The 15,544-nt window shown below is 44.6% G+C and overlaps 1 protein-coding gene across 2 annotated transcripts in view; it reads left to right on the top strand.

Annotated features, from left to right (window-relative positions):
- Positions 1-15,544, top strand: part of SAMSN1 (SAM domain, SH3 domain and nuclear localization signals 1) — a 75,046-nt gene that overhangs the window by 23,573 nt on the left and 35,929 nt on the right. For both annotated transcript variants that reach the window (XM_075263480.1, XM_075263479.1), the window contains 5 exons: positions 48-134; positions 2,563-2,642; positions 5,479-5,544; positions 5,874-5,979; positions 8,154-8,521. In XM_075263480.1, coding sequence (XP_075119581.1) covers positions 48-134; positions 2,563-2,642; positions 5,479-5,544; positions 5,874-5,979; positions 8,154-8,521 — 707 coding nt within the window. The remainder of the gene's footprint in view (positions 1-47; positions 135-2,562; positions 2,643-5,478; positions 5,545-5,873; positions 5,980-8,153; positions 8,522-15,544) is intronic.

Below are 15,544 nucleotides of genomic sequence, written 5' to 3'. Positions count from 1 at the left end.
AATGACTGACTGCTGGCAATAACTTGTGTCCCTGTGATTGATGTCAGACAGGAGAACCTCGATATCAGCACATTATCTTACCTCCAGGAGACCGGACAATGATTCCTACCTCAGAAGACACTGTCCTATTGAAGGTAATATGTCCTCATGGGAACTGGTTGGGTTTCTTACAAATTGTCAGCTGAAATTGTTGGGGATCGCCACCTACGAACCATTATTATACTCTGGGGTCTGAATAGAAGCGAAGGCCCCAGGGAGGTGCAGACAAAACAAAAACATAGATACTCACCTCTCCTGGGTGTCCAATCTCCATCCATAAGCTTCTGCAGCTTCTTAAAGCATCTTCTGTGACTTCACACCCAGCATCATGGTGTCAGTGCACCAAACATGACCAAGGAGGCCCAATCCCAGGCCTCAGTGGTCATCCTGGGGTTCATGATGTTGAAGAAGGCACTGGAAGAAGCCATGGATGAAGATCGGAAACTGGGCAAGAAGACCGGATGCCCAAGAGAGTTGAGGAGAGGTGAGTATCTGTATTTTTTATTTTGTCTGTACCTCACCTAGTCCCCTGCTTATAATAATAACCTCGTATTCGCAAAATGAATCTTGCAATCCTAACTCATCTGCAGTAACCCATCGCTTTCGTCCATATGTGTAAAGCCACTTGTTTGGGATCCCTTACTACCACTTATACCAGTATATAGTACCGTACAAAGTGTGAACAAATGCTGCAAAGTAAGAAGGTTTTCATAAATAATAGGGTTAATAGAAGTGTCACGGAACAAAATGCAAAGTGAATGCAGGAAAGAGAAATGTAAATCCCATCAATATTCGGTGTGACCTTTGCCCTTTGCTTCCATCACTTCTTCTTGGTACTTAAAGACAGAACTCGCTGCAGAACTCAGCAGGGAGGTTGTTCCCGCCATCTTGGAGAACCAAGCCCAGATCTTCTGTGGATGTAGGCTTGTCCAATCCGTCTGTCTCTCCATGTAATCCCAGACAGACTGGATGCTATTGAGATCAGGGTTATATCTGTGGGGGCCGGATCATCACTTTCAGGACTCCTCCTCCAAAGGGCAAAGGTCACACCAAATATTGATGGGATTTACATTTCTCTTTTCTTTATTCGTTTCATTTTGGTAATCTAAAAAAAAACAATAAAAACCTAATTTTACTGTACGGCATTTAGCCATGACTGCCTAAAACTTTTGCACAGCACTGTATATATCATACATAATATGTATCATACAGTGGGTGTCTTGGACCCATCCAAGGAGATAATTCTGAGGTCCACTGTCCATCTATGCAGAACATGTGTATGTGTAACCCGACACAAATAGTTATCTGCCTCCTCCTCCCTCAACTCCACCAATATCTGGGGCCCACAAAACCATTTTACCATGATATAAAATTGCACTGATAAAATGGTTTCTTTCCCAAACCTCACTGGCTACAATATACAGTATATCAGAATATCACCACTTTATAAATAGAATAATAAAAATAGAATAAAATATAATACACTAGCATTACCCACGACTTTGTCTGCGCCGCCCTCACTCCTTGCGCCAATCACCACCTACACAGGCCCATACTCCTCCGTGCACCCGTCCGCCTTCTCCGAGCATGTGCGGCATCGCCGAGCCAGTTTCCTCGTCGTACCGCACCGAAGCCCGCCACTCCCATCCACGCATAGCATCAGGAACCCGGCCGCGGCACACCACAGCGTCCCCCACCAGTGCTACACATACCAACTCCCCCTGGTGGCCTCACTACTTATTCCCTCCTCCCAACCCCTTCCCCCCCCTAACGCCCCCCTCCCAAAGCACCCCCCTGAACCCCCTGCCTAACCCCCACCCCCAGAACCCCCCCAAACCACCTCCTCTCCCCCACCACTGCCTTCCCCCCCCCTCCCCTGCACTTCCCTGTACCCACCGCACTCACCATGGCGATGCTCCTGAAGCGTGTGTGTTGCGGCCGCACATGCCCGAGATGTCTGGGTTCCCGGTCGCACATTAGCGGGGACGTGCAGCTGTCCGCCTCAGGGCTGGGAGCGCAGCTGCCTACTACGTCGGCATGAGACAAGCTGTAGCTGACCGAAATGGCAGCAGCACTCGCAACATGCGGGCAGCCGCCATTTTCAACAGACTGTACATGGTCTCTCGCCATGCCCACATTTGGCTGCCAACGTATGGGGCCACGGTGCTGGCTCCATAGGCCGCCCACACATCGCCATGCATCAATAGGAGATGCGTTGAAATGCCGGCGCTGACGTCATGGCAGGTCCTCCAGCGGCGCCGGAGCCAACATTTGACGGTCGCGGTGGCAATTTGGGGTGAGTGACCCACTTTTAGAGTAGCCTATGTTTCCTTCCTGACCAATATGTAGCCCTGTGTGAAATTTCCGAAAAATGTGTTCAGCCGTTTGGCTGTGATTGATCCACAAACATCCAAACCCACAAACTTTCACATTTATAATATTAGTAGGCTATACAAAAATCTCCTTAAGTTGTTGTATCCCTTGAACATAACACTTTTATTATTTTCTATGGATATATTGTAGATCTCAGTGAAGAAGACTACTTGATGGGAGACAGAACTACTTTACTTACCCGGAAGAAACTGGAAGAAAATCTCTCCCAGGTAAGTTGTGCAGTAAATCATGGACTGATCCAAAATTCCAAATCATCTCCAGTCCAAAGCCACATATTCATATAATTTCTGCCTGCAGCCACCACTAGGGGGCGCTTACTGTATACTGTTTTAGTTTTTGGTTCAATGAATAAGCAGAATGTAGGAAGCTTCTAAGTTTATGGTTTTTTGCAGCAGCTGGGACATAGAAGGGTATAATATTCACTAAAGCTACTGCAGAACCTCTTTTATCAAAACAAAAAGAAAGGAAGCGAAACAGTGGGTGGCACAGGAGAAAGAACCACTGCAATAGACAGTGCGACGTCTCTGTAGCAACAAATATCTCTGTACAGTCACCCAGGTCTGACATCAGAAATTCATGTTTAAAAGATTTGCAGATATGTCAATGAAACATTTCCATTGACGTGCGTTATGTTATTGTCAAGTTATTGTCTAGGTCAGGGTTACGTAACTGTCTGTACGCTGTGACCTCCCATTCTCGTCTTATGGCCTAACCCCTTTAAGAACATGCTGGTGGTTTACTGTTACCAAATCTCCCGGCAGGTTCCCTTTAAGAAAAATAAAGTGATTTTGTGCTCGATTTTAGCTTTTGCATAGATAATCTTAGAACATTTAAACGGAAGGCCGAGTTATCTAGAGATTTCTATCTATACCGCTTGTCTTACGTTACAATCACAGATTAACTGTATTATCACAAATACCATAACCGTATAAGCTGCAGATAACGACTAGTTATTATCGGTGCAACACCAAGTGATCATCCCTTTGGGCAGTGTCATGTCGTCTTCTGAGTTAACATTAAATTACAGTGAATTTACAGTAACAATGTTTTCCCTAATGTCAACATAAGCAGGATCCAAAGTGAAAAACAACGATCTCTATAAAGTGATCTACATGATGCTCCCATATGACTGCAGCAGCTCTTTCTCCCCTCTCCAAGCAGGATCTCTCAGCACAATCTCATTCCATCCAGCCTATTACATTACATGTATGTCTCTGAAGCTGAGGAATTTCCGTAGTTTTTCACACACCACACACACCCTGCTAAACATGTTGTGACAAATACATGCAGTGGGTCGATAACTTATGCTAAAGAGGAAGAAGTGAAATTCCAGTATATATTTATAGCATACATTAAATTATCCTACTAATATTAGAAATGTGAACGTTTGTGTGTTTGGATGTTTGTTCCTCAATCACGCCTACGAGAGGATTGACCTGAAATTACACACATACATACCTTGGCTCCCGGATTGAAACATAGACTACTTACCATCCCCGTCGACCACTGGACTTCCCTGCCGCTAATGCCGATGTTCACTTCGTGATATGCTCAAGGACCTGAGATGACGTCATCCCAGGCCATTGAACTGCTCCCCGGTTGGCTTTTGCGACTGTGTGGGCAGAGCTGTTGCCCAGTCTGCAGCCTGAAAAAGAGGCATCTCTGACACCTCCGGAGCGTCCCGACAAAGCGGCCGCGAAAGTGTCATCGCCTGTGCCGGTGGTGTGAGCACACCAGGAGACTGCACTGTTCTGCCTGTGCCGTGTTTGGAGGTTGGATAAGTACGCCGGCTGCTTCAGCTCAGCAACCAATACTGCGTGAGTTGCGAAGCCACGAGGAAGGGGAGTTTGTGGAGGGGGGAGCGGTTGTGACGGCCGCAGGATAGGGGGGTGATAGCCCGTGGGATGGGGGGCCCCAGGAGGAATGGGGTGCGGGAGGGGAGGGGCCGTGGGATGGGGGCAGGAGCTCCAGGGGGAACTGGGGCATGGGCGCGGGGGAGGAAGGGGCCAGGTGCGTAGGGGGGGGGGGCCCCGGGAGGAAGGGGGGCACAGGAGGGGGAGGCAGGGGTGTGGGGGGCGCGCCAGGGGGAGCAGGGGCATGTGTGCAGCGGAAGAAGGGGGCAGGTGCACGGTCGTGAGGGGGGAAGCCAGGAGCAGGCACTAGGTAGCAAGGCCGTGCGGCCAGGCGAGAAGCAATGGAGGCAGGGGCCCACAAGGGGGCTCAGGGGCTGCACGCCGGATCCTAACCAATCCGACTTTCCTAAATAAAAGTGGCTCAGTGCCCACGCCAACCCACAGACGAAGTCGCGGGCAGATGCTAGTGTTATATTATCTGTTACAGCAAATACTTAAATTCCCCATAGTATATCAATTCTAAGATTCTGTATTGTCCCATTTCTCTGTTATTCTACCCGGGAACGTATGAGTTAATTGACAGTTATGTGTACCATTCCCCTATGTCATTACTAGAGATGAGCAAACTGGCTCATAACAAGCGGGGTTCGTTCGTATGAATTTTCAAATAATCTTGGGCTGCACCCACAGATTTTGCCGCTACCATTATACTTTGAGGTCTCTTTAGAAGCCAGAGTCTAATACGTGGAGGCCCAAATAATAGTTTTACTTCCGGTTATCCCTGTATGGAATCACAGATCCTTCACTATCTCCAACATTACTGCAACTAGCTTGTGATGATGCTTGCAGCACCTTATATAGTGCATATGACATCAGCACTGTAAGGCCCCGTTCCCACGGAGTAACGCGCCGCTCATTTAGACATGTAAACACGGCTTACGCATGCTACACTTTAAAATCAATGGGAGGCGCTGAAATTCCACACCAAATTCCTCACCATTTTCCTCACCATTTTCCTCCATGTGAATGGACCCTTACAGTGTCAATACTGGTTAGACAATAGCAGGGGTGCTTAGATATGTTACATTGGTTGGACCAGTTACAAAGTTTAGCCAATAGAGAAATGTACTACATTAATGTTCTGTAAGAAGTGGATGTCTAGACTGTAATGGTTATCGGTAATTTTTGACAGATTCCACCATATGAACAATGGAATCCACCGCGCAATCCAGGACCAGCTGGAAATACCAATGAGATGGTGAGAATAAAAAAGTGAATCCCATGAGGCTATACAAAAAGGGAGCCATTAAGCCATTAAGCCATACATATATATCTCACAAGTTTGTTTGCTCAATAACTATCCTATTTAAAAGGCTGTTTAGGCTACACCCTCAGGGACTCTGCAATCCGCTGCCTGGGGCGAGATACTCATCTCCTCATGGCAGACGCAGCCCTGACACTTCCTATAGTTCAGCAGGAATACTGAATGTGGGGTCCCATGATTTCTCTACGTGACACAACATACAGAAGTAGGTTGTATATACTGCCGCTTATTGATATGAACCATGTCTGTATGTTCTCTATCAGGACATAGATGATGGCAAATCAGAGTCAATGGGGACATTGAAGAGATTGCAGAAAATAGTCCGGAATAAGAAGGCCAATGATGACATGAGACACGCTCTGCTACAATGTAAGGGTCTCATTACATAATATCCTGATGTAGTTGATGTTACTTTTGTCAGAACAAGTGTTTTGCATTTAGGCTAGGGTCACATGGTGATTTTGGCCGCAACTTCGGTGAATTGACTCGCATTGCAACCCTGAGAGCGCTGTGACTTGATGTTATGAAAAGACTGGACACTATAACTCATGGTCCTTGGGGTCACCATGCGACAAACATTAGTGAAAGAGTCACTGGGCGACGTGGCAATCTTTGGTTGCAGGTCAGGAGTCATGACCAAAATCTCTATGAATAGCCTTATAGATCTTGTTATAGGCATTTATTTAGTTTGGAATAAATATTTTTGACCATTTTTGGCACTGAATCCTTACCCCACGATGCCACCATCACAGGGATCCAAGAAAATGAAGATACTTTTACATAAGTAGACAACTACAAACTACTGTCTAGATCGAGAGGAACATTAGCATGTTGTTTATCCTGAGCTTCTAGCGTCAAGGGTGTATGGCTTGATCTATGGAACCAGTGGTGTAACTACCGCCATAGCAGCAGAAGCAGCTGCCACAGGGCCCGGGACATTAGGGGCCCGGTGACAGCCGCTACCGCTGCTATCATTATACTCAGGGGTCTTTTCAGACCCCCGAGTATAGTGATTGGCGGACCGGGAGAGGTAAGAAACATAAAAAACACTGTTACTTACTTCTCCATGATCCTGCCAGGCCTCCTTCCTAGTTGTCTGACGTCACATGAACCTGGCCTACGTCCCGGGTCATGTGACGTCTGACATCATTGAAGAAGGACGGCAACGGAGAAGACAGCGTAGGAGCTGGGGGACTGGTAGGAAACAGTGGTTTTTTATGTTTTTATTACCCCGGGTCTCCGATTATTATACTCTGGGGTCTAAAAAGACCCCTGAGTATAATAATTGTTTATGGGTGTCCACAGTGGGACATATTACTGTGTGCAGGGGCCACTATGGGGGATAATACTGTGTGCAGGGGCCACTATGGGGGATAATACTGTGTGCAGGGGCCACTATGGGGAATAATACTGTGTGCAGGGGCCACTATGGGGAATAATACTGTGTGCAGGGGCCACTATGGGGGATAATACTGTGTGCAGGAGCCACTATGGGGGATAATACTGTGTGCAGGGGCCACTATGGGGAATAATACTGTGTGCAGGGGCCACTATGGGGAATAATACTGTGTGCAGGGGCCACTATGGGACATAATACTGTGTGAAGGGGCCACTATGGGGCATAATACTGTGTGCAGGGGCCACTATGGGGGATAATACTGTGTGCAGGAGCCACTATGGGGGATAATACTGTGTGCAGGGGCCACTATGGGACATAATACTGTGTGAAGGGGCCACTATGGGGCATAATACTGTGTGCAGGGGCCACTATGGGACATAATACTGTGTGCAGGGGCCACTATGGGACATAATACTGTGTGCAGGGGCCACTATGGGGAATAATACTGTGTGCAGGGGCCACTATGGGGGATAATACTGTGTGCAGGGGCCACTATGGGGAATAATACTGTGTGCAGGGGCCACTATGGGGAATAATACTGTGTGCAGGGGCCACTATGGGACATAATACTGTGTGCAGGGGCCACTATGGGGGATAATACTGTGTGCAGGGGCCACTATGGGGGATAATACTGTGTGCAGGGGCCACTATGGGACATAATACTGTGTGCAGGGGCCACTATGGGGGATAATACTGTGTGCAGGAGCCACTATGGGGGATAATACTGTGTGCAGGGGCCACTATGGGGAATAATACTGTGTGCAGGGGCCACTATGGGGCATAATACTGTGTGCAGGGGCCACTATGGGACATAATACTGTGTGCAGGGGCCACTATGGGGCTAATAGAATGCGCAGGAATGCGTAGGAGGGGTTCAGTCGAGGTCGTCGGTGTTGGTGGGGGGGGCCCATGTCAAAAGTTCGCCACGGGGCCCCGCCATTCCTAGTTACGCCACTGTATGGAACTATCTGACTGTCTAGAAGACTTCGGCCATATTCTATATTGTATATCTCTCTCATATAAGAAGAAACCTTATATTATGTATTCTCCATCTTATATCCCTTCTGGAATCTAACGTGTATAAGTTGTGCTACATGACAATAGGACATAATACTACGCGATCTGCATAATGTTCCATTTATAGCCCCTACCCAGGACATTGAAGAGGAAGAAGAAGAGCCATTAACCACATGCATGAAATTAACCAAATCCCAAGAAAAGAAAGTTGTCAAGGAGGCAGTCAGAAAAAAACAAGAAGCAGAACACTACATGACACAGAACTACGCCTCCTTAGATAGGTCTATGAACCTTAAATGGAACCCTTCCAGATATACGGTCCCATGTCCGGAGAACCCATCTTACTTATTCACTGACTGGAAATCCTTTCCTGATCACTTTGATACTTTGATTTTCTCAACATCACAAATAGAAGAATGGGAGAAGTGCATTTGTTGTAACCACCAGGCCCAACTCCCGTGTTCCTTCACGGACACCGACCTTCCATATGCTTGGGTAAGCCTTTGATAAATTTCTTCTTGTATTTTTTTTTTGCACGATCCTAATGCCACCAGTTGAGAAAAGTCGTGTTACCTGTAACGGTTCCATAAGGACAGATCCCATAAAGGATATTCAAGTCATTCTTATTGGAAGATACAAAATTGTATCATTTGTGCAAAAATATTTAAAAAAATGTTGGTTTTGAAGTGATAAGACACGGGTGACACCACAATGATCCCATCAGAACATAACATGAAGATGTGAACGTTGTGTATTTTGTTGGATGACTATTACATTACCAAATGGATTTCACTGCATCTATACAATAACCTATATCCTATATACCTATAGCCCTCCACACAGTGTAATGCTCCCCTTGAGCCCCTACATAATCTGGTGCCACATTTGTGGCATTATTGCCCCAAAATGGTATAGATTCTCTCATAGCGCCTCTAGTGGAGGTGGCAGGCACGCACAGGAAACTCCCTCCCCCCTTCTGTATAATGGCACTGAAAGTCGTCAGGAGAAAACACTGATCTCCTGACCGCTGTCGTCCTATTGTCTGCAGAGCAGTGTAGCCATACTCAGCCTACTTACTAGAGATGAGCGAGTAGTGAAATATTCGAGATTCGATATTCGTTTCGAGTAGAGCCTCAATATTCGACTACTCGGTGGAATATCGAATCCCATTACAGTCTATGGGAAAAAATGCTCGTTTCAGGTGAACCCACTATTCGACTAAAGGAGAGTCACCAAGGCCACGAGTAGCAGGAGGAGAGTGTTTAGGAGGAGCGCTGTGCAGTTAAAGCGCATGGACCCCATAGACTATAACGGGTCCGTGCACTTTAACTGCACAGCGCTTGCAGTTGCGCCGATATTCCTTTTGGGGGTGTTCTCCTGCGGACCCCTTCCAGATGGGAGGCAAGTGCTAATGTGAGCTTACTCGTCCTGCAGAACCAGCATTCATTGGCTGAATGCTATATAGTATATAGCATTCGGCAAGTAAACGCTGTTCTTTGCTAGTCAGGAGAGCTGGCAGCTTGCGGTTTCGCGGGAGCTGATTTTTTCTCATAGGAATGCATTGACCAGCGTTGATTGGCCAAATGCTATACAGTGTACATCATTCGGCCAATCAACGCTGGTTCTGCCGGAGGCTCATCTGTGAGGAGGCGGAGTCTAAGATCAGCACAGCAGTCTCCATTGTGTTCTGATCTTAGACTCCGCCTCGTTACAGACGAGCCTCCGGCAGAACCAGTGTTGATTGGCCGAATGTTGTCCACTGTATAGTATGTTGTACACTGTATAGCATTCGGCCAATCAATGCTGGTTCTGAATCAAATCTTTACTGCGAATAGCGATAGTATTCCAACAAGTATGAGTATTTCGAGTACCGTAGTATTCTATCAAATACCTACTCCATTGGATACTACTCGCTCATCTCTACTACTTAGGTGTAGGCAGTAGGGACGAGTGCAGATCCCTACTGTAATACATCAGTGTAAAAGGGTCGATCAGTCTCTCTCCCAAACAATGTCCACAGGGGCTCGGAGCGCTGTTGGCCGCAGTCTGTGTTTGGACCACGGCCCGCCATTTGAGTACCATTAAGATTCAGAGTCATCTAAGAAGTTAGCGGCCATTTTACAGATACAAAGCAGGGACTGGGATTTGAAGGAATCATCAGAAGGGCACCGGATATTTTAACTCTGGGCTGTGCCTTTATATGTGAACTAGAGAGTCTCTTCCAGTGAATCCTCTCCATCTAGAATATCTTATAATACGCCATTATTGGTAGCTCAGAAAATTTGCTTTAAAGAAGTGATCTCGGAAAGAAGAGAAAAATCCCTTGTAATCGTCTGTCATACCAGAAAGGTTAATCTCAGTCATGTACTTTTTGTATTTTTTCTACCTTTACATTGTCACATCTTGACCGTGTTGTAGAATAATGAAACAAGAAGGCCCCGAGCCTGCAGAGACGAATGACTGCGCCCGGGAGATGGTGATCATGACTTCCTTTATGTTAGCGATAAGCGCTCTGTGACAGGAAATGTGGCCAACGAAGGTACGGCTGCTGAGAAACCCTCAGATACTTCACGTGTCTGCTGCTTTCTGTTTCCACAGCTGCCCTTATAACTTGTGTATAGGTTTCTGTATAACGTACGGCATTGTTTGTGTCATAGAATCCGCCACGTCATAGAAAATATGGCTTATTGTGTGATTTGTATAAGACAGGCCTAAGTGGTTGTCTAGGAAGTTACCTGGGGCACAAAGAAAGCGGCCAAATGGCAAATAATACGGCTATAGGGTGGCAAATAGAGATGAGCAAATTGGTTCGTCTTGACCCTAAACCACAAGTGACATTATTATACTCAGACCCAAGAATAGGTGAGAGAACATAACAAGCAGTTATACTCCCTTTCTCTCGCCTCTCCTGGGCATCCTTGCCTGGTCAGATGTGCCCACAGGGTTCTTTTCCGTTGACATCAGGCACCCTAGGTTCATTGCTGCGGCCTATTATTGGGCCTCAGAAGTCAGATGAGGCACGCCGACGTCATAAAGCTTTAATGCAAGGCGACCACCTGCAACTTTTTAGGTCCTTTATCAAGATTGGCCCGTATAGCTGTTGTGTATATTTACCTGTACTGTGTACACCTTATTGTGCATTTTATGATGTATATTGTACTGGATATACTGATGACTATGTTACACGGTCACTTTAGTGTCATGGCGTCTACCTCAGTCTGGTACTTTCTAGAAAGACAGCGGTGTAATGACTCTTCTCCAAATGGGCAGAATTCATAGTTGCACCCATTGGCAGCATCGCTTTGGTGTCGCTCAGGGTAAAGTCATCGCCTGTTCCAACTTGTACTCACATAAGGTGGGAAACTCCCATATAAAAGGGAGGATTTCCCATGATTTCCGGGCTCGTATCCGGAAATCTGTTGCCACCAATCCAACGTTTCATCCAGGTGATGCAATTCCAGACCAAGCCTGTGTATCTGCAGATTAATATAATGAATCCATTGTGGTAAATCCAATTATCACTAATTGGTTTCTGTATATTTAAAGGGGTTCTCCAGGAAAAATTCCAAATTTAGAGGTGGCAGGATCACCTATCCCCAGATCTTCATTGTGCAGCGCCGATCTCTCTTCTCTCCGCTTCAGTTCCAAAACAGAGCGGGAGGGGAGAGGATCACATGAGTGCAGAGGCCAGTGATTGACCTCATTGGTCTTGTGGCCATCTCCACTTTCGGACCAGTAATGGAATACCTCTTGGAGTATCCCTTAAAGGGGCTCTATCAGCAAAATTATGCTGTATGAGCCCCACATATGCGTGAATATTCAGGTGAGAGAAGACCCCAGAGTATAATAATTGTTAATGGGTGTCCACAATGGAGCATAATACTTGGTGATGTGGCCACTATGGGGCATAATACTGAGTGAAGGGGCCACTATGGTTTATAATGCTGTGTGCAGGGGCAACTATGGGGCATAATAGTATGCGCAGGAATGCGGGGGGGGGGGGGGGGGTTGGTCAGGGTCTTTGGCGTCGGTCCGGGTGAGCCCAATGTCAAAGGTTCTCCACGGGGGTACAATTCCTAGTTACGCCACTGCTGATGACTTTCAGTTACTGTCCGTTATATGTCCGTTGCCCATAGACCTCAATATTAAAAAAAACTGACAGACAGAAAAGTCCTGCATGTAGGATGTTTTTGTCAGTTTGAAAAAACGGACATGGTTGTAAACGGACACTAAAGGACACAAGATAAAATCCCCTTGAAATGAATGGAAATTGCAAACGGACCACCTAGTGTCCGATCCTAAAATCTTGTACGGACAATAGCCTCAGACACTGCTGAGTAGTCACTTCTAAAAGACCAAATGCTGTGATTTGATATAAAATTGAGAATCTTTAGCCCTTATGTTATTAACTCAATTTTTTCCAGAAATTTGGCTAATAAAAAAGCATGACGTTTTTGGTGTCACATTGTCAGTAAAATACGCCGACCTTTAGCGTGGCGCGCTGTCTGTGCAGCGAGCTGAGGAAGACTCTGTTCAGTTTCAGTTCACTTTTAATCATATTGAGGATCAGATTAATTCTCAGAAACCCTAAAATTGTAGATTTCTGGCAGGATAACCTTTAAATAGATGATGTGCACAGCTGACGTGTGGAGAGACGTACGGGAAAAAATGACTTTTTGATTTTTACATTATGATGTGGTTACAATAAAAAATTATATAAAGAATCAAAATTTTCCATGTTCAATGTGTAAACCGTAGCCATCTGTTGGGAGGAATCGCCCCAGTTCCCAGACCCCAGTATATCAACTGGGCCTTGCAGATAGATGGGTTACCTGAATTAAATGCCAATATATCGCTTTTTTGGCACTTTTTATGAGCTCATTGGAGTATAGTGTATAACACTGTCAGGGCTCCTAGTAATCTATCTATAAAACATAGTGTATAACACTGTCAGGGCTCCTAGGAACCTATCTATAAAACATAGTGTATAACACTGTCAGGACTCCTAGGAACCTATCTATAAAACATAGTGTATAACACTGTCAGGACTCCTAGGAACCTATCTATAAAACATAGTGTATAACACTGTCAGGACTCCTAGGAACCTATCTATAAAACATAGTGTATAATACTGTCAGGGCTCCTAGGAACCTATCTATAACACATAGTGTATAACACTGTCAGGGCTCCTAGGAACCTATCTATAAAACATAGTGTATAACACTGTCAGGGCTCCTAGTAATCTATCTGTAAAACATAGTGTAGAACACTGTCAGGGCTCCTAGGAACCTATCTATAAAACATAGTGTATAACACTGTCAGGGCTCCTAGTAATCTATCTGTAAAACATAGTGTATAACACTGTCAGGGCTCCTAGTAATCTATCTGTAAAACATAGTGTAGAACACTGTCAGGGCTCCTAGGTACTTATCTATAAAACATAGTGTAGAACACTGTCAGGACTCCTAGGAACCTATCTATAAAACATAGTGTATAACACTGTCAGGGCTCCTATGAACCTATCTATAAAACATAGTGTAGAACACTGTCAGGGCTCCTAGGTACTTATCTATAAAACATAGTGTATAACACTGTCAGGGCTCCTATGAACCTATCTATAAAACATAGTGTATAACACTGTCAGGGCTCCTAGGAACCTATCTATAAAACATAGTGTAGAACACTGTCAGGGCTCCTAGGAACCTATCTATAAAACATAGTATATGACACTGTCAGGGCTCCTAGGAACCATCTATAAAACATAGTGTAGAACACTGTCAGGACTCCTAGGAACCTATCTATAAAACATAGTGTAGAACACTGTCAGGACTCCTAGGAACCTATCTATAATACATAGTGTATAACACTGTCAGGACTCCTAGGAACCTATCTATAAAACATAGTGTATAATACTGTCAGGGCTATAAGGAACCTATCTATAATACATAGTATATGACACTGTCAGGGCTCCTAGGAACCTATCTATAAAACATAGTGTAGAACACTGTCAGGACTCCTAGGAACCTATCTATAAAACATAGTGTAGAACACTGTCAGGACTCCTAGGAACCTATCTATAAAACATAGTGTAGAACACTGTCAGGACTCCTAGGAACCTATCTATAAAACATAGTGTAGAACACTGTCAGGACTCCTAGGAACCTATCTATAAAACATAGTGTAGAACACTGTCAGGGCTCCTAGGAACTTATCTATAATACATAGTGTATAACATTGTCAGGGCTCCTAGGAACCTATCTATAATACATAGTGTATAACACTGTCAGGGCTCCTAGGAACCAATCTATAAAACATAATATTCTTTTTATGTTTGTCACCCCCTGCAAATCTCCACCTATTATACTCTGGGGCCATTTTTAGTTTGGGAGACAAATCTCCATTTGTTTGGTTTTGTGAATAAGTAAACAATTTAGAAGATTCATTTTGAACCCTGCTTGATATGAGTCAGTTCTTCCATCTCTAGTTAAGAGTAGACCGAAGATATATTGTCTGTAGGTCTAGGGGGGGGTTAAGCTAGGAGGCCCACAGGGAAACCCCCTCACCACGTACCGTGTTGGGCCAAAAAAGGTCTTACCCTCTCCTGCTAAGCACCACCTCTGACATGCCCATTTTTCTAGAATGTGGCATGGGCTGTGTGCCAAAATTTAAATTTTTGAGTATATTTTTTAACATCAGAAACTGCCACAAAATGTCTGATAAAGCTTCCCCATATCTATACAGAGGATTTGGAGCTGTAAAAGCTATGACGATACATTAAGATATTATTCAGCACAGACAGTTTAGATCTATTTAGGTGAAGAAGAACAAAAACTAGTGAAGGGTCGAGGTTCTCTGTTCATTTAATATATTAGTGATTGTTGTTGATACAGAATATGGAAATCGCACGCTACCTGCTTGAGGCTTAGATAGATAGATGGAGCCTTTACTGCGAGATGAATCCTGGGAGACAAGAGCAAGCGGGGATTTCTCTATGAACTGCTGAGGCAGGAAGGAATATGTATATTTGCTTCTTCTGCTTTTTCTTTTCTGCTATGTGGTTATTTAGTTTTTATGTTTCTGCTTTTGTTTTGGTAGCACAAGTCAATATTTTACATTATTGTAATGCTGTTTTGTAGGAGATATATACATATATACTGTATATATGAGTTAAAGGTAAATTAAATTATATATATATATATATATATATATATATATATATATATATATATATATATACAGTCCTATGAAAAAGTTTGGGCACCCCTATTAATCTTAATCATTTTTAGTTCTAAATATTTTGGTGTTTGCAACAGCCATTACAGTTTGATATATCTAATAACTGATGGACACAGTAATATTTCAGGATTGATATGAGGTTTATTGTACTAACAGAAAATGTGCAATATGCATTAAACCAAAATATGACCGGTGCAAAAGTATGGGCACCTCAACAGAAAAGTGACATTAATATTTAGTAGATCCTCCTTTTGCAGAGATAACAGCCTCTAGTCGCTTCCT

The sequence above is a fragment of the Leptodactylus fuscus genome, chromosome 2, assembly GCF_031893055.1.
Source record: "Leptodactylus fuscus isolate aLepFus1 chromosome 2, aLepFus1.hap2, whole genome shotgun sequence".
Lineage (NCBI taxonomy): Eukaryota > Metazoa > Chordata > Amphibia > Anura > Leptodactylidae > Leptodactylus > Leptodactylus fuscus.
Note: the sequence above shows the minus strand (reverse complement) of the source record. Positions and strands in the feature narration are given on the sequence as shown.